Here is a 27443-nt window from a genome sequence, read left to right as displayed (position 1 = left end):
TTCCCTGCTGCACTAGAAGCCAGGAATATCCTGTTGCTTCAGTCTGAAAACGGAACAGGTACAGGTTTTTTTGGTATTGTGCCATTTCTACCAGTGGCGTGAAAGGGGCATCATTTTGAGCCGTTTTTTAATAATTCTTGGGGATATTTTTGGGGTGTTTCTGGCTGGTTTTTTTGGGGTATTTTTCTCACTTTGGCCACCTGGTCCAGCTAATTTTTGGAGTTTTTTGAGGGAATATTTTTGGTAATTTTGGGGGATTTTTTTTGGGAAATTTTTTTTCAGGATTATTGGTAATTTTGTGGGGGGTTTTGGTAATTTTTGGGATTTTTTTGGAAATTTTTGGGGTACTTTGGGGGAAATTTTTTGGGAATCGTTTTGGGATTTTAGGGAATTTTTTTCGGGTTTTTGGGAATTTTGGGGGGATATTTATGGGGATATTTTTTGGGGTTTTTTGAGGTTTTTGGGACTTTTTTGGGGATTTTCTGGGATTTTTGAGGGGTTTTTGGAATTTCTTTGGGAATTTTTATTGGGATATTTTTGGTAGTTTTTGGTGATATTTTTTTGGGGAATTTTTGGGGATATTTTTTAAGGATTTTGGTGATATTTTTGGGGTGTTTTTGTGGGTTTTTTTCATCTTTGGCTGCCTGGTTATGGGGATTTTTTGGGTGTTTTTTTTGGGGTGTTTCTAGGGGGGTTTTGGGAATTTTTGGGGGGGTTTTGGTAATTTTAGGGTTTTTTTTGGGAATTTTTTTGGAGTTTTTGGGTAGTTTTTTGGGGTTCTTTCTCCCCTATGGCTGCCAGCTCCAGCTGATTTTTGGGGGGATATTTTTTTGAGTTTTGCAATTTTTGGGGATATTTTTGGGGGTTTTTTGGGGTTTTTTTTTCTTACCTTTTGCCACCAGCTCCAGATGATTTTTGGGGGGTTTTCTGAGAAGACTTTTGGTAATTTTGGCGAATTTTTGGGGGTTTTTGGTAATGTTTGGGATTTTTTTTGGGACTTTTTTGGGGATTTTTGGATTTTTTTGGGGAATTTTTTTTCTTTTTTTTTGTGGGGGATATTTTTGGGGAATTTTTTGTGGATTTTTGGGGAATTTTTGTAGGGATTTTTTTGAGGTGTTTGTATTTTTTTTTTTTTTTTTTTTTTTTTTTGCAGGATTATTTGGGATTTTTTTGGGGGTTTTTGGGAATTTTTGGGGGGATTTTCTTTGGGATTTTTTTTTATTTTTAATTTTTGGCGATTTTTTAGGAATTTTTTTCTTGGGTATTTTTGGGGGTTTTTTTTGGTTTTTTTTTTTTTTTTTGTTTTTTCCTTACATTTGGCCGCCACTTCCACATGGTTTTGGGTGTTTTTTGGATGGATATTTTTGGTAACTTTTGGGGATTCTTTAGGGGAATTATTTTTGGGTTTTTGGGGGATTTTGGGGAATATTTTTGGGATTTTTTGGGGCTTTTTTTGAGGATGTTTGGGGATTTTTGTGTTGCTTGTGTTTGTTTGTTTTGTTGTTGTTTTGTTTGTTTGGTGTGTTGTTGTTTCTTTTGGTTGTTTTTTTTTTTTTTTTTTGTTTTGTTTTGTTTTGTTTTTGTGTAGGCCAAGAAACAAATTCAGCTTTAATTGTCATAGGAGCTGCTAGAGAAGACAATCTAAGTGTCATCAGTTCTGTACAGAGAAAGCAATGTGGAGCTGCTCTGAGGTGCAGCTATATTGTGTGCAGGGAGAAAAAGTTACAGAAAAAAAATATACTTGGGTTATTTTATCTTTTGATTCTTTAAAAAAATAATCTAGCCACTTTCTATAAATATGAGTTCCAAGATGAATTTTGGTACCTTTTTCTGCTTGTGTTGCAAACAGGACACCTTGATAAGCGTGATTCCTAGAGCTGAAGGGAGACACCACAGCCAGACAAGGTGTGCAACCACCTGACTTATTTCTTCAACCACCTGATTTATTTCTAGTACAATTAGAACAAACAGCCCTTTCCTTTTTAATAAAGATAAAGCACCTAGGTGAGATTTCAGAGGAAAAAAAAGAAAGAAAAAAAGGCATCAACACTCATTTGATCATTGTCAAACACAGTTATAATTTGTGACAGAGTGTGCCAAAAGAAGAAAACTTGGGTGGATGGCTTTCTATATCTAGAAGAGGTAATCAGTTCTAATGAGTAGGTGGCTACTTTGCATCCTTTTTTTTCCCTTGTGCAGATTATATGTGTCAGTTCAGAGTGCCTGCAGTTGCCTCTGGCTGGGTTGGGGATCACAGGCCCCCTGGGCTGGGTTTGGTGAGTTTTTCTCCAAGGCCAGCAGTGAACACTACTACACTCCACCTGAGTTCAGCTCAGAGCTCATCTCAAAACATGGGGAGCTGAGGAGATTTTTGTTTCATATTCATCACTGTTTTTCTCTTATGATTTTTTTTTTTTCACTTTAAACAGTTTAAAAATCACGAGGAGGTGAGCAAAGAACCTGCTGTGCCCCTGGATTCTGCATTTACCACTTTGCTAAAGAGAGCCTATGAGAGAGGAAGCAATACCCTACTGGAAGGTGGTGTTCAGACAAAATTGGCTTCCTGGCTCCCACCTGACCAGCTTTTGTTGGGAGTAAAGCATGTGCTGTTATACCTGAAATCCACAGTGGAGAACTTCAGCAGGGTAAGAGCAATATTGTAATAATATTGTGGTTATGTTTGATTTATTTTCATGTAGAAGGTACAAATGACTTAGCTGTTCAAACCTTAGGTTCCAGTTCCGTAGCTCTTTTTTCTGTGCTTGTCTCTGAGGCTGCACAGCACCGTACAAAACTGCATGTAATTTGTAAACAAATGCCAGTTCTTATTATTGAGGATTTGCTTTGGATTTACTTTGCATGGGTTACCTTGCTGATCGGTGTGAGTGCAAATAACCTCGAGATTTTAATCCAGCTCCTGGGTCTCCCCAGGAAGCCTTTGCAGAGAGTAAAATTCACTGGCCTGTGTACCTCCAAATGTCATATATATAATGTATAAATGAACATATATAGATGTGTAAATGAAATTCTATCACTATTTATTTGGCAACCTGAGACTTCTCTTAGAATCAGGTTCCTATTAAGGGAGGTGGTTCCTTCTCCCAGAAGAGGTTGTAATCTAAGTAGTTCTTAGTTAACTCCTATTCCTGCTGTATAATTACCTGTCTGCTCCCATCCTCCTCTTTTCTTCACTTCCAACATGTCTTTGTTTTCATAGCTTGGTAAAACTTTGGGTCCTCAGCTTGTTGATCTCTGTGTGGACCTGCTGAGCATCTTGTTGTGCCGGGACAATGAAATAAAGCTGGAGCAGCAGCAGAAGCAGGAGGAGCATCAGGCTGATGGGATCTCTTCATGGATGAGGAGCCTCTGATGACAGAAGTGTCTTCAAATGACAAGGTACCAAATCCCTGCATACAGAGGCACATGTTAGTAAACTTGGGTTTGGCCGATTCTCTGGGGAATAGTTTTGCTGATCAGAGAGTTGTTGTCAAGCTCTTGGAGGGGAACTTAGGAATGCAGAGCGTGAGGTTGCTAAACTACTGTCTGGAGATGTGAGCCAGCTGCATCACCCACAGTCCCACCCCTGAGCTGGAACACGGTCAGGAGAAGTCTCAAATCAGATCACCTTTTCAGGAAAAAATGCATCCCCTCAGCCCTGTGTAAAGCCTTATTGAAAAATTATGTACCTGAGGAGGGAATTTTTTCTCCTTTCATCTGTTCTGTGAATTTGTGGAGATTAGAGTGTGTTGATGAACCCCAGAATACCCAGTTCTTCTCTGCAGACGAGCTTAGACACGTCCAGAGTGTTCAGTATAACAGCATAAATCCCACAGCATAAATGTTGAGAGAATGATATTTATGTGCTTGTAATTCATTAATATTTTTTATCCTCTGGTCAGCTAGTAGACAGTTTCATGTTCAATAATTGTAACTGATAAAATGTGGAAAATAGGCAGATGAATGAGTTTATTTTTTACCCTGCACTGTGATTATCCATTCAGTCATGCTGTTACCTCTGTTTGTTACAGACCCTGGAGGATGCACTCACCTTGATTTTCAGACATCCTGCACTGGAGAGCTGGTTCCTGGCGTTGGAGCTGCGCTCTATTCCTCAGCCTGGTCTGAACCCTGTCACTGTGAAGCTCCTGTCAGCTCACCTCCATTCTGGGGTGCTCCAGCTGCTGAAAACGAGAGATCACAGACACGTCTTGTCCAAGTATTTCAAAGCCATCACCAAAAGTGTCCTGGAAGAGCTGCAGACTGGGGGGAAGGACCAAAGCCAGGTCTATCCCAGGAAGTCTCACCAGCTGCAGGCTCTGGAGGAGCTGCACATGTACATGACTGCAGCTCAGCTGAAGGAGATCACTTTAACCATGCTGCAACTTCCTGAGATGGGCTTGGCTTCTCAGAAATCTGAAAAAATCCCCTAAAATAGGGAAGCAGTTAAGCTTCTATGGACAAACTTTGGTGCAGCTCTTTACAGACAGCCACCAAAGACAGCCCCAGCAAGGAGAACTTCTGCTGTCCACAGAGCACATTAAGGCTTTGGGGAAATTGATGTCAGCATCGGCCAGAAGAGATTTGGAACGAGTTTTCCTTCAGGCTCTCCAGAGTGAGCCAGTCCTTGCTCTCACAGGTGGTGTTGAGGTGCAGGCTCACTGCCTTGCCCAGTGCTCACTCACCTCCCTGGCCATTGTGGCCATGCTGATCCAGCACTCCAGGACTCACCTGCTGCAGTTGGAGCTCTGGTGTCTGAGCAGCGCCACTGGGAAGTACCTGAGGAAGCACATGGAGAGCTTTCTTCCACTGGTTCATGTGCATTTGCAGTGCAGAGACCTGTATGGATTCAGCCGACCTTCCGCAGGTAAAGGCACCACTGAGCCCTGCCTGATGCAGGAGGCCCTGCTGGCCTTAAGGGCTGGCAATCTTCACACCACAAATAAAGGCGATAAGACCTAGATGTCTGACCTCTAGTGCCTGTCTTGGAAGTACCTCTGCAGCACTAAAGGTGAACAGCTGTTCTGAGGCTTGCCTGTTAAGACTGAAGCCAAGTGCTCTTAAGAGTTACTGCTGCCCTGATTTTTCTTTTGAAGCCCTTATTTAATGCTTGGTGAATGTGGAATTCTGTCTTTGTGCTTCTCCTGATTTAGTACAGGAGATAAAACCTTTTGCTCAGGCAAGGAGAGAAGAGTGTCTGGAGCGTGCAATGCCACAACCAGATGGTTTTTGTAGAAACTGAGCTTTCACTTTTGCAGAGTCCAAGAATTTTCTTTCTAAAACAAACCTCCAGCTCTGGGCTGGCTACAGTAATGCTCATATGTAATGTCATAACCTCACAGTGCCTCCTGGAGGGTGGATATTCCCGTGCAGAGCTGCCCCTTGAACGCCAGCTGTGCCAGGAACGGGCAGAGCGTCCAAGGAAGCTCAGCAGCATCGGGACAGGGACAGGCATCTGCTCCAAACAACTGGCTATCTAAAGCCCTCATCCCCCAGCCCCACCCATGTCCCTGGGGGCAGCTGACAGAGCTGCCTGGAGTCCAGCTGATTTAGCCCCCCTGAGCCGGGGCTCCAGGTGATATTTTCAAGCAGGAGAAGGCAGGGCCGGGGGCGCTCCCGTCCCGTGCCAAGGCAGCTCCCCGTGCCCACGGGAGGACATCTCTCCCTGCAGCAGCTCAGCTCCTTTCAGAGCCTCAGCAAGTTCTTTTCCCTCAGCAAAGGGTGCACATCCCTGCCTTCAGCACACCTCCAGTGGGACCCACCTGGGAAAGCTTTCCATCCCTTCTGCACTTCCAGCTGGCTCCCTGGAAACTCCCACCTTCGTCCAAACAAAACTTCATCCCACCTGAACCTTTGATTTGAAGGCATCTCTGCAGGCTGTCAGTCGGCATTTAATAGCTGTGAGGGAAGACTGCCTTGGCTTTAGTGCTGCTGCTGCTGAACGAGGCCTCAGGCGGGAAGGGAAGGGAGGGGAAGGGAAGGGAGGAGGAAGGGAAGGGAAGGGAAGGGAAGGGAAGGGAAGGGAAGGGAAGGGAAGGGAAGGGAATTGGGGTGGACAGGACATACCTGGCAGCTGCCTGGGAGCTCTGGGAGGCTGGAACCAGGAATTGCTGTCTGAGCCCCTCTGCACACAGCCCGTGCCGCCATCACCAGGACACGCCAGCTGCTCCTTGGGCTGCTTTTGGGCTGTCAGTGGCCTGTATCCAGGCTGGAGCATCTCCAGGAGCCTGCTCAGAGCAGCCCCTGGCCCGGGAGCCACGGGCAGCCCTTGAGCCGTGTCCGTGCCAGCGCCGGCCGGGCCCCAGCGCCCATCCCGGGCCGTGTGCTCGGCACGGGCAGGACGCTGCAGGCACAGCCCCTGCCCCGAGGGCCCAAGGACAAGAGGTGCTGGATGCCTTTTGGGGACTCCTGGCCTCGTCCTGCCCCTCGCAGCTGGGACACACAGAAACATCAAGGAGCATTGCTGGCACTGAGAGGGAGGCACTGAGGCCTCTGTGCAGCTCTGGGCCACAAAACCAACCCCAGTTTCAGCAGCTGCTTCATTTGGGCAACACTCACCTGCAGGAAATGCCACCTGCCACTCTCCAGAAGAACTCAGGCCACACAGCAAGGGAAGCCTCAGAACCTGTCCTGCTCACTTCTCCCTACAAAGAGACATGGCAAGAGCAAATCTACAGCTGCTGGGTAAATCCTGGAAAGGGCAGGAAAATCAGGGGATGGGAAGATGCGGTGCTGTCATGCCAGCTGCCAGCCAGTTCTACCCTACAGCCGTGGCAGGGGCTGGTGTGTAAAGCTGCTTTAGCAGAATAGAAGGAGCTGCAGTTTCCTTGCTGGAGCCAATGATTCCCATCCTTGGGAGTTTCATACCTGAGATGCAGAGGGCTCAGTCAGTCGGAGCACAGTCCAGGTAGTGCCAAGGTTGTGAGTTCAATTCTCCCACGGGCCGTGTCCTCGAGAGTCGGATTTTAGGAACCCTCTCAATCCCAGTATATCCTGTGACCTGGAAGCAAAGGGGAAAAGCCGCAACCGAGTTTTAATAAAAGAGGTTTTGCCATTGCAGAGCTTTTTGGAGTTGCAAAGCAAGGGAGAGGGGGAGCATCCCATCTGGCAGGTGAATGAGAAACAGCCCGAGCGGAACCGTGCCCGGCCCCGCCGAGCGGCTCCGTCCCGCGCCCCAGCCCCGCTCGTTCCGCAGGGGTGCGCGGGCAGCAGCCCCGGGGCTGTGCGCGCACGGGAACGGGGAGCCGGGCGCTGCTCCGCGCTCAGGGCTGCGGGGCCTCCGCGGGACGGGGGCACCGGGAGCGCCGGGATTTGGGGCTCCAGGGCTGGCACGGCGGCCCCCGCGCCCGGCCGGCTCCAGCCGCTCGGGCTCTCCGGCCTTTATTATGCGGCGTCCCGAACCCCGCGGGGCGGGGGAAAGAGGAAAAGCGGGCACGGAGGATGGGAATAGGGGGCAGACGGGGCGGTCGGGGTGGGTGACCAAGGACCGAGGGCGGGGGGCGCCGGGGTGTGCGGGGCAGCGGGGACAGGGGAAGGGGCGCTGGGGGGGGGGGGGGAATGGGAGAGTGGAGGAAGGAGGGGAGGCGGAATTGTGGGGGGGGGGGGGGAACGGGAGCAGGGAGAGGGAACAGGGACAAGTGTGGTGGGAAGGGAATGGGAGGGTGGAGGAAGGAGGGGAGGATTGAATGAGGGGAATGGGAGCAGGGAGAGGGAATGGGGGGGCCCAGGGTTGGGGGGAAGGAAGGGTAGAAGCAGGAGCAGGAGAAGAAAGGAATAGAACAGGGTAGGGTAGGGTGTGTATAGGGATGGGGGGCGGATGGGAAGGAACAGCGGGAAACAGCCAGGGGAGAAGGAGGGACACAGGGATGAGAGGAGCAGGGAGGGCTCGGGCTGCGGAGGGAAGCGGGACGGGGAGGGAAAGGCCGGGGGGGGGAGAGGGACGGGGGACCCAGGAGGGGAACAGGAGAGGGGAGCGGGGTAGGGACAGGAGAGGGAGAATGGGGGGCACAGGTTGGGGGGGGAGAAAGAAAAGAAAAGGAACACGGGGAGGAGGGAGGAAAGGTAGAGAGAGAAAGAGGAGGAGAGGCCGAAAGGGGCGGGGAAAGGGTCGGTTTGAGGAGGAGAGAGAAAGGCAAGAAAGGGAGAAAAAGAAGGGGAACACGAGGAGGAGGAAGGAGGGGTAGAGGGTTTGAGAGGAGGGAAAGCAGAAATCCAACCAGTCCCTGTGCGCGGAGCTCCAACGCAGCCACTGTCCGCAGCGAGCTCAGCCCGGGCAAATGGCGGCCGAGCCAATTACCTGGAGTTCAATCACCTCGGCCACGCCCCGCGCAGCCGCACCGAGACCCCGCGCACCTGTGCCGGGCCCGGCCCCGCCCCTGGATCACCTCACGGCCCCGCACCTGGATCCCCGCCCGGTACCGGCCGTCGGTGCCGCCCTTGGTACCGCCCCTGGTTCCGCCCTTGGTACCGCCCCCGGTACCGCCTTCGGTACCGCCCCCGGCAGGACAGGACCCCGAAGCAGAGAAAGGCGTCTGCCCGCAGCCGCCTGTCGGCGCCTGCCCTACTCCCGCGCGCCCGCGGCGCCGCTGAGCCCACAGCCCGTGTCCGCACTCTCGGAAACGCCGCAGAAAATCGCGCCGCGGCGATCGCTGTCGGCGTCGCGCGCAGGCAGCCCCCATAAACACACTGGGGTCCTTCATTTTCCCGCCCTTTCTGCCGCCATATATAGAAGGTCAGGCGCGTACCGGCCGAGCCGCCATCTTGAGAGTGGCAAGACGTCACTTCCGCCCTTCTCTGCTTCCATCTTTACTACTGGCAGAGGCCACTTCCGGCCCGGCTGCCATCTTTGTTGTGGTACCCGTAACGCCCCTCACCATCTCAATTTCTAATTCGCCTGCCTGAATCCGGCAACGACGCCGAAAAGAGCTCCGGCCGACGCTCGAGCGGCGGCAGGCACGGGCGGGGATGCTTGTCTCGGCCGGGCTCCTGCCGCAAGCGGCATCCGCAGCGTGGCGGCAGTCCTACAGGGCAGCGTCCCGGCACGCGCTCGCTCCCATCATCGGAAGGGCACGCGCGCAGCACCGCGCTGTGCCCACAGGACGTCAGCGCTGCCAGGGCGCCGGAGCGGCGGCGGCTGCAGTACCGCGCTGTGCCCACAAGGCGGCAGCACTGCCGCCCTTCCCACGCTCGCAGCCGCGGCCGCTCTCGCAGCCCGAACTCGGCGTCACCCTCCCCTCTATTCACACACACCCCCCGCTCCCCGCTCCATCCGGGCAGCGAAGGCGGGGGCGCCGCTGCAATCCGGATCTCCGGCGAGGAGAACAGCATTGCTGCCCTGCCGGATTGAGAAATCCGATTCCTTGCAGAGATTGAGGGGATAGGGAGCTCAGCCTTAGGCTGGGTTTTGGCAGCGGCAATCGGGTGAGGAGGGGAGAGGGAGCTGCTCGGCAGCGGCTGCAGTACCGCGCTGTGCCCACAAGGCGGCGTTAGCGGCGGTGTGCGCAGCCAGGGCTGGGGCGGGGCAGGGGCGGGGCCGGGGGAGCGTCCCAGGGGATGGAACGAAGAGGGACAGGGTCAGCGCTGGGCTAAACCCCCAGAACCCCCTAAAAAAACCCCAAAATTAAAAAAAAAAATTAAAAATCCAATAAAAACTTTAAAAAATCCCATCAAAATACCCTAAAGCAACCTTAAAACCCCCCAAAACACCCCAAAACCCCTTTAAAAACGGGGGACGGGGCCACGTGACACCCCAGGCAGTTACAAAGCCCAAGGGGCGGGGATCGGTTTAGGGTGCATTGCTCTGGGCCTGAGCAATCGAGCCGAGAGAGATCGATCGGCAGGCATCACGAGTCGATCGCGAGCGAGATCGCAGGCATCCGATCGATCGCCGAGCGATCGTCGCATCGAGTCGATCGAGCGATCGATCGCAGGTCACGAGTCGATCGCCGAGGATCGATCGGCAGGCATCGCTAGTCGACCGAGCAGTCGATCGGCAGGCATCGCTATCGATCGCCGAGCAATCGATCGGCAGGCATCGCTAGTCGATCGCCGAGCAGTCGATCGGCAGGCATCACGAGTCGATCGCCGAGCAGTCGATCTCAGGCATTAACATGGCCATCGCTGTGCGCGAGGGGGGGCTTGACTGTGATGCGAGGGCGCGGATCCGCGGCTGGGATCGGGGGCTGGCCGTCGCTGTGCGGGGGGCGGGGCCTGACTGTGATGCGAGGGCGGCCGCGGCTGACCGGGGGCGTGGCCGTCACTGTGACAAGGGGGGCGGGCCCGCGGCTGTGATGCGGGGGGGGCCGACCCGATGACGTGCGGGGCCGTGGGCGGAGCCCGGGCCGCTGACGTGCGGGCGCTAACGTGACAGCGCTTCCGGTTCGGGTGCCGGCGGTGCCGCCGCTCCCTCGGCGGGCGGAGTGTGGGGCTCGGGCACCCGGCGGCATCGGGGCGGGCGCTGGGGCCGCGCGGCGCTGCCGCTGCTGCTCCGGGCTGCTGCCGGGGCTCCCGTGCCGCCGGCCGTGCGCGGGAGGGCGGTGCGGGGATTTCCCCGCGCTGAGGGGAACCGGCCCCGGCGCCTCCCGAACCCGCCGCTCCGGCGCTGCCAGGGAGTTTGTGATCAATTAAAAAGATGCCTTGTATTCTCGGAGTGGTGCATTCTACCTCTGCTGTTTTTCCTGCTAGTCTGGATCCTCTGCTTAGATTTTTTTTTCTTCCTATTTTAGATGCCCTGGCTGTGGTGGATGTCCCGGTGAGGGCAGTGATGGCTTTCATGAAGAAATCTTTAAATGAAGACGGGATTACCCAAACCTTTCCCTTCCCTGCTGCACTAGAAGCCAGGAATATCCTGTTGCTTCAGTCTGAAAACGGAACAGGTACAGGTTTTTTTGGTATTGTGCCATTTCTACCAGTGGCGTGAAAGGGGCATCATTTTGAGCCGTTTTTAATAATTCTTGGGGATATTTTTGGGGTGTTTCTGGCTGGTTTTTTGGGGTATTTTTCTCACTTTGGCCACCTGGTCCAGCTAATTTTTGGAGTTTTTTGAGGGAATATTTTTGGTAATTTTGGGGATTTTTTTGGGAAATTTTTTTCAGGATTATTGGTAATTTTGTGGGGGGTTTTGGTAATTTTTGGGATTTTTTTGGAAATTTTTGGGGGTACTTTGGGGGAAATTTTTTGGGAATCGTTTTGGGATTTTAGGGAATTTTTTTCGGGTTTTTGGGAATTTTGGGGGGATATTTATGGGGATATTTTTGGGGTTTTTTGGGACTTTTTTGGGGATTTTCTGGGATTTTTGAGGGGTTTTTGGAATTTCTTTGGGAATTTTTATTGGGATATTTTTGGTAGTTTTTGTGGATTTTTTGGGGAATTTTTGGGGATATTTTTTAAGGATTTTTGGTGATATTTTTGGGGTGTTTTTGTGGGTTTTTTTCATCTTTGGCTGCCTGGTTATGGGGATTTTTTGGGTGTTTTTTTGGGGTGTTTCTAGGGGGGGTTTTGGGAATTTTTGGGGGGGTTTTGGTAATTTTAGGGGTTTTTTTGGGAATTTTTTTGGAGTTTTTGGGTAGTTTTTTGGGGTTCTTTCTCCCCTATGGCTGCCAGCTCCAGCTGATTTTTGGGGGGATATTTTTTAAAATGTTGGGGGATTTTATGGGGGGATTTTTTTTTTTTTTTTTTTTTTGAGTTTTGCAATTTTTGGGGATATTTTTGGGGAATTTTTGGGGGTTTTTTGGGGTTTTTTTTCTTACCTTTTGCCACCAGCTCCAGATGATTTTTGGGGGGTTTTCTGAGAAGACTTTTGGTAATTTTGGCGAATTTTTGGGGGTTTTTGGTAATGTTTGGGATTTTTTTGGGATTTTTTTGGGGATTTTTGGATTTTTTTGGGGAATTTTTTTTCTTTTTTTTGGGGGGGATATTTTTGGGGAATTTTTTGTGGATTTTTTGGGGAATTTTTGTAGGGATTTTTTTGAGGATTTTTTTTTTTTTTTTTTGCAGGATTATTTGGGATTTTTTGGGGGTTTTTGGGAATTTTTGGGGGGATTTTCTTTGGGATTTTTTTTATTTTTAATTTTTGGCGATTTTTTAGGAATTTTTTCTTGGGTATTTTTGGGGGTTTTTTTGGTTTTTTTTTGTTTTTTCCTTACATTTGGCCGCCACTTCCACATGGTTTTGGGTGTTTTTTGGATGGATATTTTTGGTAATTTTTGGGGATTCTTTAGGGGAATTATTTTTGGGTTTTTGGGGGATTTTGGGGAATATTTTTGGGATTTTTTGGGGTTTTTTTGAGGATGTTTGGGGATTTTTGTGTTGCTTGTGTTTGTTTGTTTGTTTGTTGTTGTTTTGTTTGTTTGGTGTGTTGTTGTTTCTTTTGGTTGTTTTTTTTTTTTTTTTGTTTTGTTGTTTTGTTTTTGTGTAGGCCAAGAAACAAATTCAGCTTTAATTGTCATAGGAGCTGCTAGAGAAGACAATCTAAGTGTCATCAGTTCTGTACAGAGAAAGCAATGTGGAGCTGCTCTGAGGTGCAGCTATATTGTGTGCAGGGAGAAAAAGTTACAGAAAAAAAAATATACTTGGGTTATTTTATCTTTTGATTCTTTAAAAAAATAATCTAGCCACTTTCTATAAATATGAGTTCCAAGATGAATTTTGGTACCTTTTTCTGCTTGTGTTGCAAACAGGACACCTTGATAAGCGTGATTCCTAGAGCTGAAGGGAGACACCACAGCCAGACAAGGTGTGCAACCACCTGACTTATTTCTTCAACCACCTGATTTATTTCTAGTACAATTAGAACAAACAGCCCTTTCCTTTTTAATAAAGATAAAGCACCTAGGTGAGATTTCAGAGGAAAAAAAAAAAAAAAAAAGAAAGAAAAAAAGGCATCAACACTCATTTGATCATTGTCAAACACAGTTATAATTTGTGACAGAGTGTGCCAAAAGAAGAAAACTTGGGTGGATGGCTTTCTATATCTAGAAGAGGTAATCAGTTCTAATGAGTAGGTGGCTACTTTGCATCCTTTTTTTTCCCTTGTGCAGATTATATGTGTCAGTTCAGAGTGCCTGCAGTTGCCTCTGGCTGGGTTGGGGATCACAGGCCCCCTGGGCTGGGTTTGGTGAGTTTTTCTCCAAGGCCAGCAGTGAACACTACTACACTCCACCTGAGTTCAGCTCAGAGCTCATCTCAAAACATGGGGAGCTGAGGAGATTTTTGTTTCATATTCATCACTGTTTTTCTCTTATGATTTTTTTTTTTTCACTTTAAACAGTTTAAAAATCACGAGGAGGTGAGCAAAGAACCTGCTGTGCCCCTGGATTCTGCATTTACCACTTTGCTAAAGAGAGCCTATGAGAGAGGAAGCAATACCCTACTGGAAGGTGGTGTTCAGACAAAATTGGCTTCCTGGCTCCCACCTGACCAGCTTTTGTTGGGAGTAAAGCATGTGCTGTTATACCTGAAATCCACAGTGGAGAACTTCAGCAGGGTAAGAGCAATATTGTAATAATATTGTGGTTATGTTTGATTTATTTTCATGTAGAAGGTACAAATGACTTAGCTGTTCAAACTTAGGTTCCAGTTCTGTAGCTCTTTTTTCTGTGCTTGTCTCTGAGGCTGCACAGCACCGTACAAAACTGCACGTAATTTGTAAACAAATGCCAGTTCTTATTATTGAGGATTTGCTTTGGATTTACTTTGCATGGGTTACCTTGCTGATCAGTGTGAGTGCAAATAACCTCGAGATTTTAATCCAGCTCCTGGGTCTCCCCAGGAAGCCTTTGCAGAGAGTAAAATTCACTGGCCTGTGTACCTCCAAATGTCATATATATAATGTATAAATGAAATATATAGATGTGTAAATGAAATTCTATCACTATTTATTTGGCAACCTGAGACTTCTCTTAGAATCAGGTTCCTATTAAGGGAGGTGGTTCCTTCTCCCAGAAGAGGTTGTAATCTAAGTAGTTCTTAGTTAACTCCTATTCCTGCTGTATAATTACCTGTCTGCTCCCATCCTCCTCTTTTCTTCACTTCCAACATGTCTTTGTTTTCATAGCTTGGTAAAACTTTGGGTCCTCAGCTTGTTGATCTCTGTGTGGACCTGCTGAGCATCTTGTTGTGCCGGGACAATGAAATAAAGCTGGAGCAGCAGCAGAAGCAGGAGGAGCATCAGGCTGATGGGATCTCTTCATGGATGAGGAGCCTCTGATGACAGAAGTGTCTTCAAATGACAAGGTACCAAATCCCTGCATACAGAGGCACATGTTAGTAAACTTGGGTTTGGCCGATTCTCTGGGGAATAGTTTTGCTGATCAGAGAGTTGTTGTCAAGCTCTTGGAGGGGAACTTAGGAATGCAGAGCGTGAGGTTGCTAAACTACTGTCTGGAGATGTGAGCCAGCTGCATCACCCACAGTCCCACCCCTGAGCTGGAACACGGTCAGGAGAAGTCTCAAATCAGATCACCTTTTCAGGAAAAAATGCATCCCCTCAGCCCTGTGTAAAGCCTTATTGAAAATTATGTACCTGAGGAGGGAATTTTTTCTCCTTTCATCTGTTCTGTGAATTTGTGGAGATTAGAGTGTGTTGATGAACCCCAGAATACTCAGTTCTTCTCTGCAGACGAGCTTAGACACGTCCAGAGTGTTCAGTATAACAGCATAAATCCCACAGCATAAATGTTGAGAGAATGATATTTATGTGCTTGTAATTCATTAATATTTTTTATCCTCTGGTCAGCTAGTAGACAGTTTCATGTTCAATAATTGTAACTGATAAAATGTGGAAAATAGGCAGATGAATGAGTTTATTTTTTACCCTGCACTGTGATTATCCATTCAGTCATGCTGTTACCTCTGTTTGTTACAGACCCTGGAGGATGCACTCACCTTGATTTTCAGACATCCTGCACTGGAGAGCTGGTTCCTGGCGTTGGAGCTGCGCTCTATTCCTCAGCCTGGTCTGAACCCTGTCACTGTGAAGCTCCTGTCAGCTCACCTCCATTCTGGGGTGCTCCAGCTGCTGAAAACGAGAGATCACAGACACGTCTTGTCCAAGTATTTCAAAGCCATCACCAAAAGTGTCCTGGAAGAGCTGCAGACTGGGGGGAAGGACCAAAGCCAGGTCTATCCCAGGAAGTCTCACCAGCTGCAGGCTCTGGAGGAGCTGCACATGTACATGACTGCAGCTCAGCTGAAGGAGATCACTTTAACCATGCTGCAACTTCCTGAGATGGGCTTGGCTTCTCAGAAATCTGAAAAAATCCCCTAAAATAGGGAAGCAGTTAAGCTTCTATGGACAAACTTTGGTGCAGCTCTTTACAGACAGCCACCAAAGACAGCCCCAGCAAGGAGAACTTCTGCTGTCCACAGAGCACATTAAGGCTTTGGGGAAATTGATGTCAGCATCGGCCAGAAGAGATTTGGAGCGAGTTTTCCTTCAGGCTCTCCAGAGTGAGCCAGTCCTTGCTCTCACAGGTGGTGTTGAGGTGCAGGCTCACTGCCTTGCCCAGTGCTCACTCACCTCCCTGGCCATTGTGGCCATGCTGATCCAGCACTCCAGGACTCACCTGCTGCAGTTGGAGCTCTGGTGTCTGAGCAGTGCCACTGGGAAGTACCTGAGGAAGCACATGGAGAGCTTTCTTCCACTGGTTCATGTGCATTTGCAGCAGAGACCTGTATGGATTCAGCCGACCTTCCGCAGGTAAAGGCACCACTGAGCCCTGCCTGATGCAGGAGGCCCTGCTGGCCTTAAGGGCTGGCAATCTTCACACCACAAATAAAGGCGATAAGACCTAGATGTCTGACCTCTAGTGACTGTCTTGGAAGTACCTCTGCAGCACTAAAGGTGAACAGCTGTTCTGAGGCTTGCCTGTTAGACTGAAGCCAAGTGCTCTTAAGAGTTACTGCTGCCCTGATTTTTCTTTTGAAGCCCTTATTTAATGCTTGGTGAATGTGGAATTCTGTCTTTGTGCTTCTCCTGATTTAGTACAGGAGATAAAACCTTTTGCTCAGGCAAGGAGAGAAGAGTGTCTGGAGCGTGCAATGCCACAACCGATGGTTTTTGTAGAAACTGAGCTTTCACTTTTGCAGAGTCCAAGAATTTTCTTTCTAAAACAAACCTCCAGCTCTGGGCTGGCTACAGTAATGCTCATATGTAATGTCATAACCTCACAGTGCCTCCTGGAGGGTGGATATTCCCGTGCAGAGCTGCCCTTGACGCCAGCTGTGCCAGGAACGGGCAGAGCGTCCAAGGAAGCTCAGCAGCATCGGGACAGGGACAGGCATCTGCTCCAAAACAACTGGCTATCTAAAGCCCTCATCCCCCAGCCCCACCCATGTCCCTGGGGGCAGTGACAGAGCTGCTGGAGTCCAGCTGATTTAGCCCCCCTGAGCCGGGGCTCCAGGTGATATTTTCAAGCAGGAGAAGGCAGGCCGGGGGCGCTCCCGTCCCGTGCCAAGGCAGCTCCCGTGCCCACGGGAGGACATCTCTCCCTGCAGCAGCTCAGCTCCTTTCAGAGCCTCAGCAAGTTCTTTTCCCTCAGCAAAGGGTGCACATCCCTGCCTTCAGCACACCTCCAGTGGGACCCACCTGGGAAAGCTTTCCATCCTTCTGCACTTCCAGCTGGCTCCCTGGAAACTCCCACCTTCGTCCAAACAAAACTTCATCCCACCTGAACTTTGATTGAAGGCATCTCTGCAGGCTGTCAGTCGGCATTTAATAGCTGTGAGGGAAGACGCCTTGGCTTTAGTGCTGCTGCTGCTGAACGAGGCCTCAGGCGGGAAGGGAAGGGAGGGGAAGGGAAGGGAAGGGAAGGGAAGGAAGGGAAGGGAAGGGAAGGGAAGGGAAGGGAAGGGAAGGGAAGGGAAGGGAATTGGGGTGGACAGGACATACCTGGCAGCTGCCTGGGAGCTCTGGGAGGCTGGAACCAGGAATTGCTGTCTGAGCCCCTCTGCACACAGCCCGTGCCGCCATCACCAGGACACGCCAGCTGCTCCTGGCTGCTTTTGGGCTGTCAGTGGCCTGTATCCAGGCTGGAGCATCTCCAGGAGCCTGCTCAGAGCAGCCCCTGGCCCGGAGCCACGGGCAGCCCTTGAGCCGTGTCCGTGCCAGCGCCGGCCGGGCCCCAGCGCCCATCCCGGGCCGTGTGCTCGGCACGGGCAGGACGCTGCAGGCACAGCCCCTGCCCCGAGGGCCCAAGGACAAGAGGTGCTGGATGCCTTTTGGGGACTCCTGGCCTCGTCCTGCCCCTCGCAGCTGGGACACACAGAAACATCAAGGAGCATTGCTGGCACTGAGAGGGAGGCACTGAGGCCTCTGTGCAGCTCTGGGCCACAAAACCAACCCCAGTTTCAGCAGCTGCTTCATTTGGGCAACATCACCTGCAGGAAATGCCACCTGCCACTCTCCAGAAGAACTCAGGCCACACAGCAAGGGAAGCCTCAGAACCTGTCCTGCTCACTTCTCCCTACAAAGAGACATGGCAAGAGCAAATCTACAGCTGCTGGGTAAATCCTGGAAAGGGCAGGAAAATCAGGGATGGGAAGATGCGGTGCTGTCATGCCAGCTGCCAGCCAGTTCTACCCTACAGCCGTGGCAGGGCTGGTGTGTAAAGCTGCTTAGCAGAATAGAAGGAGCTGCAGTTTCCTTGCTGGAGCCAATGATTCCCATCCTTGGAGTTTCATACCTGAGATGCAGAGGGCTCAGTCAGTCGGAGCACAGTCCAGGTAGTGCCAAGGTTGTGAGTTCAATTCTCCCACGGGCCGTGTCCTCGAGAGGGATTTTAGGAACCCTCTCAATCCCAGTATATCCTGTGACCTGGAAGCAAAGGGGAAAAGCCGCAACCGAGTTTTAATAAAAGAGGTTTTGCCATTGCAGAGCTTTTTGGAGTTGCAAAGCAAGGGAGAGGGGGAGCATCCCATCTGGCAGGTGAATGAGAAACAGCCCGAGCGGAACCGTGCCCGGCCCCGCCGAGCGGCTCTCCCGCGCCCCAGCCCCGCTCGTTCCGCAGGGGTGCGCGGGCAGCAGCCCCGGGGCTGTGCGCGCACGGGAACGGGGAGCCGGGCGCTGCTGCTCCGCGCTCAGGGCTGCGGGGCCTCCGCGGACGGGGGCACCGGGAGCGCCGGGATTTGGGGCTCCAGGGCTAGCACGGCGGCCCCCGCGCCCGGCCGGCTCCAGCCGCTCGGGCTCTCCGGCCTTTATTATGCGGCGTCCCGAACCCGCGGGGCGGGGGAAAGAGGAAAAGCGGGCACGGAGGATGGGAATAGGGGGCAGACGGGGCGGTCGGGGTGGGTGACCAAGGACCGAGGGCGGGGGGCGCGGGGTGTGCGGGGCAGCGGGGACAGGGGAAGGGGCGCTGGGGGGGGGGGAATGGGAGAGTGGAGGAAGGAGGGGAGGCGGAATTGTGGGGGGGGGGGGGAACGGGAGCAGGGAGAGGGAACAGGGACAAGTGTGGTGGGAAGGGAATGGAGGGTGGAGGAAGGAGGGGAGGATTGAATGAGGGGAATGGGAGCAGCGGGAGAGGGAATGGGGGGGCCCAGGGTTGGGGGGAAGGAAGGGTAGAAGCAGGAGCAGGAGAAGAAAGGAATAGAACAGGGTAGGGTAGGGTGTGTATAGGGATGGGGGGCGGATGGGAAGGAACAGCGGGAAACAGCCAGGGGAGAAGGAGGGACACAGGGATGAGAGGAGCAGGGAGGGCTCGGGCTGCGGAGGGAAGCGGGACGGGGAGGGAAAGGCCGGGGGGGGAGAGGGACGGGGGACCCAGGAGGGGAACAGGAGAGGGGAGCGGGGTAGGGACAGGAGAGGGAGAATGGGGGGCACAGGTTGGGGGGGGAGAAAGAAAAGAAAAGGAACACGGGGAGGCCGGAGGAAAGGTAGAGAGAGAAAGAGGAGGAGAGGCCGAAAGGGGCGGGGAAAGGGTCGGTTTGAGGAGGAGAGAGAAAGGCAAGAAAGGGAGAAAAAGAAGGGGAACACGAGGAGGAGGAAGGAGGGGTAGAGGGTTTGAGAGGAGGGAAAGCAGAAATCCAACCAGTCCCTGTGCGCGGAGCTCCAACGCAGCCACTGTCCGCAGCGAGCTCAGCCCGGGCAAATGGCGGCCGAGCCAATTACCTGGAGTTCAATCACCTCGGCCACGCCCCGCGCAGCCGCACCGAGACCCCGCGCACCTGTGCCGGGCCCGGCCCCGCCCCTGGATCACCTCACGGCCCCGCACCTGGATCCCCGCCCGGTACCGCCGTCGGTGCCGCCCTTGGTACCGCCCCTGGTTCCGCCCTTGGTACCGCCCCCGGTACCGCCTTCGGTACCGCCCCCGGCAGGACAGGACCCCGAAGCAGAGAAAGGCGTCTGCCCGCAGCCGCCTGTCGGCGGCCTGCCCTACTCCGGCGCGCCCGCGGCGCCGCTGAGCCCACAGCCCGTGTCCGCACTCTCGGAAACGCCGCAGCAAATCGCGCCGCGGCGATCGGCTGTCGGCGTCGCGCGCAGGCAGCCCCCAAAACACACTGGGGTCCTTCATTTTCCCGCCCTTTCTGCCGCCATATATAGAAGGTCAGGCGAGAGTACCCGGCCGAGCCGCCATCTTGAGAGTGGCAAGACGTCACTTCCGCCCTTCTCTGCTTCCATCTTTACTACTGGCAGAGGCCACTTCCGGCCCGGCTGCCATCTTTGTTGTGGTACCCGTAACGCCCCTCACCATCTCAATTTCTAATTCGCCTGCCTGAATCCGGCAACGACGCCGAAAAGAGCTCCCGGCCGACGCTCGAGCGGCGGCAGGCACGGGCGGGGATGCTTGTCTCGGCCGGGCTCCTGCCGCAAGCGGCATCCGCAGCGTGGCGGCAGTCCTACAGGGCAGCGTCCCGGCACGCGCTCGCTCCCATCATCGGAAGGGCACGCGCGCAGCACCGCGCTGTGCCCACAGGACGGCAGCGCTGCCAGGGCGCCGGAGCGGCGGCGGCTGCAGTACCGCGCTGTGCCCACAAGGCGGCAGCACTGCCGCCCTTCCCACGCTCGCAGCCGCGGCCGCTCTCGCAGCCCGAACTCGGCGTCACCCTCCCCTCTATTCACACACACCCCCCGCTCCCCGCTCCATCCGGGCAGCGAAGGCGGGGGCGCCGCTGCAATCCGGATCTCCGGCGAGGAGAACAGCATTGCTGCCCTGCCGGATTGAGAAATCCGATTCCTTGCAGAGATTGAGGGGATAGGGAGCTCAGCCTTAGGCTGGGTTTTGGCAGCGGCAATCGGGTGAGGAGGGGAGAGAGGAGCTGCTCGGCAGCGGCTGCAGTACCGCGCTGTGCCCACAAGGCGGCGTTAGCGGCGGGTGCGCAGCCAGGGCTGGGGCGGGGCAGGGGCGGGGCCGGGGGAGCGTCCCAGGGGATGGAACGAAGAGGGACAGGGGTCAGCGCTGGGCTAAACCCCCAGAACCCCCTAAAAAAACCCCAAAATTAAAAAAAAAAATTAAAAATCCAATAAAAACTTTAAAAAATCCATCAAAATACCCTAAAGCAACCTTAAAACCCCCCAAAACACCCCAAAAACCCCTTTAAAAACGGGGGACGGGGCCACGTGACACCCCAGGCAGTTACAAAGCCCAAGGGGCGGGGATCGGTTTAGGGTGCATTGCTCTGGGCCTGAGCAATCGAGCCGAGAGAGATCGATCGGCAGGCATCACGAGTCGATCGCCGAGCGATCGATCGGCAGGCATCACGAGTCGATCGCCGAGCGATCGATCGGCAGGCATCACTAGTCGATCGCCGAGCGATCGATCGGCAGGCATCGCTAGTCGATCGCCGAGCGATCGATCGGCAGGCATCGCTAAGTCCGATCGCCGAGCAATCGATCGGCAGGCATCACGAGTCGATCGCCGAGCGATCGATCGGCAGGCAATCGCTAGTCGATCGCCGAGCAGTCGATCGGCAGGCATTAACATGGCCATCGCTGTGCCGCGAGGGGCGGGGCCTTGACTGTGATGCGAGGGGCGGATCCGCGGCTGGGACTCCCGGGGGCGTGGCCGTCACTGTGACAAGGGGGGCGGGGCCCGCGGCTGTGACGGGAGGGTCGGGGCCGCGGCATGTGACGCGGGGGGCGTGGCCGTCACTGTGACGCGGGGGGCGGGCCCGCGGCTGTGATGCGGGGGGGGCCGACCCCGATGACGTGCGGGGCCGTGGGCGGAGCCCGGCCGCTGACGTGCGGGCGCTAACGTGACAGCGCTTCCGGTTCGGGTGCCGGCGGTGCCGCCGCTCCTCGGCGGGCGGAGTGTGGGGCTCGGGCACCCGGCGGCATCGGGGCGGGCGCTGGGGCCGCGCGGCGCTGCCGCTGCTGCTCCGGGCTGCTGCCGGGGCTCCCGTGCCGCCGGCCGTGCGCGGGAGGGCGGTGCGGGGATTTCCCCGCGCTGAGGGGAACCGGCCCCGGCGCCTCCCGAACCCGCCGCTCCGGCGCTGCCAGGGAGTTTGTGATCAATTAAAAAGATGCCTTGTATTCTCGGAGTGGTGCATTCTACCTCTGCTGTTTTTCCTGCTAGTCTGGATCCTCTGCTTAGATTTTTTTTCTTCATATTTTAGGTGCCCTGGCTGTGGTGGATGTCCCGGTCGAGGGCAGTGATGGCTTTCATGAAGAAATCTTTAAATGAAGACGGGATTACCCAAACCTTTCCCTTCCCTGCTGCACTAGAAGCCAGGAATATCCTGTTGCTTCAGTCTGAAAACGGAACAGGTACAGGTTTTTTTGGTATTGTGCCATTTCTACCAGTGGCGTGAAAGGGGCATCATTTTGAGCCGTTTTTAATAATTCTTGGGGATATTTTTGGGGTGTTTCTGGCTGGTTTTTTGGGGTATTTTTCTCACTTTGGCCACCTGGTCCAGCTAATTTTTGGAGTTTTTTGAGGGAATATTTTTGGTAATTTTGGGGGATTTTTTTGGGAAATTTTTTTCAGGATTATTGGTAATTTTGGTGGGGGGTTTTGGTAATTTTTGGGATTTTTTTGGAAATTTTTGGGGTACTTTGGGGGAAATTTTTTGGGAATCGTTTTGGGATTTTAGGGAATTTTTTTCGGGTTTTTGGGAATTTTTTGGGGATATTTATGGGGATATTTTTGGGGTTTGGTTTTTGGGACTTTTTGGGGATTTTCTGGGATTTTTGAGGGGTTTTTGGAATTTCTTTGGGAATTTTTATTGGGATATTTTTGGTAGTTTTGTGGATTTTTTTGGGGAATTTTTTGGGGATATTTTTTAAGGATTTTTGGTGATATTTTTGGGGTGTTTTTGTGGGTTTTTTTCATCTTTGGCTGCCTGGTTATGGGGATTTTTTGGGTGTTTTTTGGGGTGTTTCTAGGGGGGGGTTTGGGAATTTTTGGGGGGGTTTTGGTAATTTTAGGGGTTTTTTTGGGAATTTTTTGGAGTTTTTGGGTAGTTTTTTGGGGTTCTTTCTCCCCTATGGCTGCCAGCTCCAGCTGATTTTTGGGGGATATTTTTTAAAATGTTGGGGGATTTTATGGGGGGATTTTTTTTTTTTTTTTTTTTGAGTTTTGCAATTTTTGGGGATATTTTTGGGGAATTTTTGGGGGTTTTTGGGGTTTTTTTTCTTACCTTTTGCCACCAGCTCCAGATGATTTTTGGGGGGTTTTCTGAGAAGACTTTTGGTAATTTTGGCGAATTTTTGGGGGTTTTTGGTAATGTTTGGGATTTTTTGGGATTTTTTTGGGGATTTTTGGGACTTTTTTTGGGGAATTTTTTTTCTTTTTTTTGGGGGGATATTTTTGGGGAATTTATTGTGGATTTCTGGGGAATTTTTGTAGGGATTTTTTTGAGGATTTTTTTTTTTTTTTTTTTGCTTAAGGATTATTTGGGATTTTTTGGGGGTTTTTGGGAATTTTTGGGGGGATTTTCTTTGGGATTTTTTTTATTTTTAATTTTTGGCGATTTTTTAGGAATTTTTTCTTGGGTATTTTTGGGGGTTTTTTTGCGGTTTTTTTTTTGTTTTTTCCTTACATTTGGCCGCCACTTCCACATGGTTTTGGGTGTTTTTTGGATGGATATTTTTGGTAATTTTTGGGGATTCTTTAGGGGAATTATTTTTGGGTTTTTGGGGGATTTTGGGGAATATTTTTGGGATTTTTTGGGGGTTTTTTTGAGGATGTTTGGGGATTTTTGTGTTGCTTGTGTTTGTTTTGTTGTTGTTGTTGTTTTGTTTGTTTGGTGTGTTGTTGTTTCTTTTGGTTTTTTTTTTTTTTTGTTTTGTTTTGTTTTGTTTTTGTGTAGGCCAGGAAACAAATTCAGCTTTAATTGTCATAGGAGCTGCTAGAGAAGACAATCTAAGTGTCATCAGTTCTGTACAGAGAAAGCAATGTGGAGCTGCTCTGAGGTGCAGCTATATTGTGTGCAGGGAGAAAAAGTTACAGAAAAAAAAAATATACTTGGGTTATTTTATCTTTTGATTCTTTAAAAAAATAATCTAGCCACTTTCTATAAATATGAGTTCCAAGATGAATTTTGGTACCTTTTTCTGCTTGTGTTGCAAACAGGACACCTTGATAAGCGTGATTCCTAGAGCTGAAGGGAGACACCACAGCCAGACAAGGTGTGCAACCACCTGACTTATTTCTTCAACCACCTGATTTATTTCTAGTACAATTAGAACAAACAGCCCTTTCCTTTTTAATAAAGATAAAGCACCTAGGTGAGATTTCAGAGGAAAAAAAAAAAAAAAAAAAAAAGAAAGAAAAAAAAGGCATCAACACTCATTTGATCATTGTCAAACACAGTTCTAATTTGTGACAGAGTGTGCCAAAAGAAGAAAACTTGGGTGGATGGCTTTCTATATCTAGAAGAGGTAATCAGTTCTAATGAGTAGGTGGCTACTTTGCATCCTTTTTTTTTCCCTTGTGCAGATTATATGTGTCAGTTCAGAGTGCCTGCAGTTTGCCTCTGGCTGGGTTGGGGATCACAGGCCCCCTGGGCTGGGTTTGGTGAGTTTTTCTCCAAGGCCAGCAGTGAACACTACTACACTCCACCTGAGTTCAGCTCAGAGCTCATCTCAAAAACATGGGGAGCTGAGGAGATTTTTGTTTCATATTCATCACTGTTTTTCTCTTATGATTTTTTTTTTTTTTTCACTTTAAACAGTTTAAAAATCACGAGGAGGTGAGCAAAGAACCTGCTGTGCCCCTGGATTCTGCATTTACCACTTTGCTAAAGAGAGCCTATGAGAGAGGAAGCAATACCCTACTGGAAGGTGGTGTTCAGACAAAATTGGCTTCCTGGCTCCCACCTGACCAGCTTTTGTTGGGAGTAAAGCATGTGCTGTTATACCTGAAATCCACAGTGGAGAACTTCAGCAGGGTAAGAGCAATATTGTAATAATATTGTGGTTATGTTTGATTTATTTTCATGTAGAAGGTACAAATGACTTAGCTGTTCAAACTTAGGTTCCAGTTCTGTAGCTCTTTTTTCTGTGCTTGTCTCTGAGGCTGCACAGCACCGTACAAAACTGCACGTAATTTGTAAACAAATGCCAGTTCTTATTATTGAGGATTTGCTTTGGATTTACTTTGCATGGGTTACCTTGCTGATCAGTGTGAGTGCAAATAACCTCGAGATTTTAATCCAGCTCCTGGGTCTCCCCAGGAAGCCTTTGCAGAGAGTAAAATTCACTGGCCTGTGTACCTCCAAATGTCATATATATAATGTATAAATGAATATATATAGATGTGTAAATGAAATTCTATCACTATTTATTTGGCAACCTGAGACTTCTCTTAGAATCAGGTTTCTATTAAGGGAGGTGGTTCCTTCTCCCAGAAGAGGTTGTAATCTAAGTAGTTCTTAGTTAACTCCTATTCCTGCTGTATAATTACCTGTCTGCTCCCATCCTCCTCTTTTCTTCACTTCCAACATGTCTTTGTTTTCATAGCTTGGTAAAACTTTGGGTCCTCAGCTTGTTGATCTCTGTGTGGACCTGCTGAGCATCTTGTTGTGCCGGGACAATGAAATAAAGCTGGAGCAGCAGCAGAAGCAGGAGGAGCATCAGGCTGATGGGATCTCTTCATGGATGAGGAGCCTCTGATGACAGAAGTGTCTTCAAATGACAAGGTACCAAATCCCTGCATACAGAGGCACATGTTAGTAAACTTGGGTTTGGCCGATTCTCTGGGGAATAGTTTTGCTGATCAGAGAGTTGTTGTCAAGCTCTTGGAGGGGAACTTAGGAATGCAGAGCGTGAGGTTGCTAAACTACTGTCTGGAGATGTGAGCCAGCTGCATCACCCACAGTCCCACCCCTGAGCTGGAACACGGTCAGGAGAAGTCTCAAATCAGATCACCTTTTCAGGAAAAAATGCATCCCCTCAGCCCTGTGTAAAGCCTTATTGAAAATTATGTACCTGAGGAGGGAATTTTTTCTCCTTTCATCTGTTCTGTGAATTTGTGGAGATTAGAGTGTGTTGATGAACCCCAGAATACTCAGTTCTTCTCTGCAGACGAGCTTAGACACGTCCAGAGTGTTCAGTATAACAGCATAAATCCCACAGCATAAATGTTGAGAGAATGATATTTATGTGCTTGTAATTCATTAATATTTTTTATCCTCTGGTCAGCTAGTAGACAGTTTCATGTTCAATAATTGTAACTGATAAAATGTGGAAAATAGGCAGATGAATGAGTTTATTTTTTACCCTGCACTGTGATTATCCATTCAGTCATGCTGTTACCTCTGTTTGTTACAGACCCTGGAGGATGCACTCACCTTGATTTTCAGACATCCTGCACTGGAGAGCTGGTTCCTGGCGTTGGAGCTGCGCTCTATTCCTCAGCCTGGTCTGAACCCTGTCACTGTGAAGCTCCTGTCAGCTCACCTCCATTCTGGGGTGCTCCAGCTGCTGAAAACGAGAGATCACAGACACGTCTTGTCCAAGTATTTCAAAGCCATCACCAAAAGTGTCCTGGAAGAGCTGCAGACTGGGGGGAAGGACCAAAGCCAGGTCTATCCCAGGAAGTCTCACCAGCTGCAGGCTCTGGAGGAGCTGCACATGTACATGACTGCAGCTCAGCTGAAGGAGATCACTTTAACCATGCTGCAACTTCCTGAGATGGGCTTGGCTTCTCAGAAATCTGAAAAAATCCCCTAAAATAGGGAAGCAGTTAAGCTTCTATGGACAAACTTTGGTGCAGCTCTTTACAGACAGCCACCAAAGACAGCCCCAGCAAGGAGAACTTCTGCTGTCCACAGAGCACATTAAGGCTTTGGGGAAATTGATGTCAGCATCGGCCAGAAGAGATTTGGAGCGAGTTTTCCTTCAGGCTCTCCAGAGTGAGCCAGTCCTTGCTCTCACAGGTGGTGTTGAGGTGCAGGCTCACTGCCTTGCCCAGTGCTCACTCACCTCCCTGGCCATTGTGGCCATGCTGATCCAGCACTCCAGGACTCACCTGCTGCAGTTGGAGCTCTGGTGTCTGAGCAGTGCCACTGGGAAGTACCTGAGGAAGCACATGGAGAGCTTTCTTCCACTGGTTCACGTGCATTTGCAGTACAGAGACCTGTATGGATTCAGCCGACCTTCCGCAGGTAAAGGCACCACTGAGCCCTGCCTGATGCAGGAGGCCCTGCTGGCCTTAAGGGCTGGCAATCTTCACACCACAAATAAAGGCGATAAGACCTAGATGTCTGACCTCTAGTGACTGTCTTGGAAGTACCTCTGCAGCACTAAAGGTGAACAGCTGTTCTGAGGCTTGCCTGTTTTGAAGCTAAGTGCTCTTAAGAGTTACTGCTGCCCTGATTTTTCTTTTGAAGCCCTTATTTAATGCTTGGTGAATGTGGAATTCTGTCTTTGTGCTTCTCCTGATTTAGTACAGGAGATAAAACCTTTTGCTCAGGCAAGGAGAGAAGAGTGTCTGGAGCGTGCAATGCCACAACCAGATGGTTTTTGTAGAAACTGAGCTTTCACTTTTGCAGAGTCCAAGAATTTTCTTTCTAAAACAAACCTCCGGCTCTGGGCTGGCTACAGTAATGCTCATATGTAATGTCATAACCTCACAGTGCCTCCTGGAGGGTGGATATTCCCGTGCAGAGCTGCCCCTTGAACGCCAGCTGTGCCAGGAACGGGCAGAGCGTCCAAGGAAGCTCAGCAGCATCGGGACAGGGACAGGCATCTGCTCCAAACAACTGGCTATCTAAAGCCCTCATCCCCCAGCCCCACCCATGTCCCTGGGGGCAGCTGACAGAGCTGCCTGGAGTCAGCTGATTTAGCCCCCCTGAGCCGGGGCTCCAGGTGATATTTTCAAGCAGGAGAAGGCAGGGCCGGGGGCGCTCCCGTCCCGTGCCAAGGCAGCTCCCCGTGCCCACGGGAGGACATCTCTCCCTGCAGCAGCTCAGCTCCTTTCAGAGCCTCAGCAAGTTCTTTTCCCTCAGCAAAGGGTGCACATCCCTGCCTTCAGCACACCTCCAGTGGGACCCACCTGGGAAAGCTTTCCATC

General features: G+C 50.9%; 1 protein-coding gene and 4 long non-coding RNA genes across 9 annotated transcripts; 3 read left to right on the top strand and 2 right to left on the bottom strand.

Moving 5' to 3' along the window:
- Positions 1-1538: 1538 nt before the first annotated feature.
- LOC130266693 (uncharacterized) lies at positions 1539-6078 on the bottom strand. The gene is made up of 4 exons (XR_008842956.1): positions 6064-6078; positions 4049-5874; positions 3162-3407; positions 1539-2000 (listed from the first exon to the last, which is right to left on the bottom strand). It is a non-coding gene; the product is annotated as an uncharacterized LOC130266693 (long non-coding RNA).
- LOC130266692 (uncharacterized) lies at positions 2031-4115 on the top strand. The gene is made up of 3 exons (XR_008842955.1): positions 2031-2645; positions 3218-3396; positions 4029-4115. It is a non-coding gene; the product is annotated as an uncharacterized LOC130266692 (long non-coding RNA).
- Positions 6079-10733: 4655 nt separating the features above from the next.
- On the top strand, positions 10734-15262 carry LOC130266690 (nucleolar pre-ribosomal-associated protein 1-like). Of its 3 annotated transcripts, none has more exons than XR_008842953.1 (4): positions 10734-10871; positions 13265-13480; positions 14051-14229; positions 14861-14947. XR_008842953.1 is itself a non-coding variant. In XM_056515960.1 (2 exons), exons 1-2 carry the CDS (start codon positions 14185-14187, stop codon positions 15260-15262), a joined length of 447 nt encoding a protein of 148 aa, XP_056371935.1. In that variant the 5' UTR covers positions 14140-14184. The 3 variants fall into 3 exon arrangements, 1 of the variants encoding a protein (XP_056371935.1); XR_008842952.1 differs by lacking the exon at positions 10734-10871 and adding an exon at positions 12752-12829; XM_056515960.1 differs by lacking the exons at positions 10734-10871; positions 13265-13480 and having other exon boundaries at positions 14140-14229; positions 14861-15262.
- Positions 12743-14970, bottom strand: LOC130266691 (uncharacterized). Its single transcript, XR_008842954.1, has 3 exons — positions 14881-14970; positions 13995-14240; positions 12743-12825 (listed from the first exon to the last, which is right to left on the bottom strand). It is a non-coding gene; the product is annotated as an uncharacterized LOC130266691 (long non-coding RNA).
- Positions 15263-21230: 5968 nt separating the features above from the next.
- On the top strand, positions 21231-25786 carry LOC130266689 (uncharacterized). Of its 3 annotated transcripts, none has more exons than XR_008842951.1 (4): positions 21231-21694; positions 23502-23557; positions 24103-25068; positions 25700-25786. It is a non-coding gene; the product is annotated as an uncharacterized LOC130266689 (long non-coding RNA). The 3 variants fall into 3 exon arrangements; XR_008842949.1 differs by having other exon boundaries at positions 23502-23656; XR_008842950.1 differs by lacking the exon at positions 21231-21694 and having other exon boundaries at positions 23476-23557.
- Positions 25787-27443: the final 1657 nt, after the last annotated feature.

This window comes from Oenanthe melanoleuca, unplaced genomic scaffold (genome assembly GCF_029582105.1).
Source record: "Oenanthe melanoleuca isolate GR-GAL-2019-014 unplaced genomic scaffold, OMel1.0 S148, whole genome shotgun sequence".
NCBI lineage: Eukaryota > Metazoa > Chordata > Aves > Passeriformes > Muscicapidae > Oenanthe > Oenanthe melanoleuca.
This window is presented reverse-complemented; position numbering and strand designations above follow the sequence as displayed.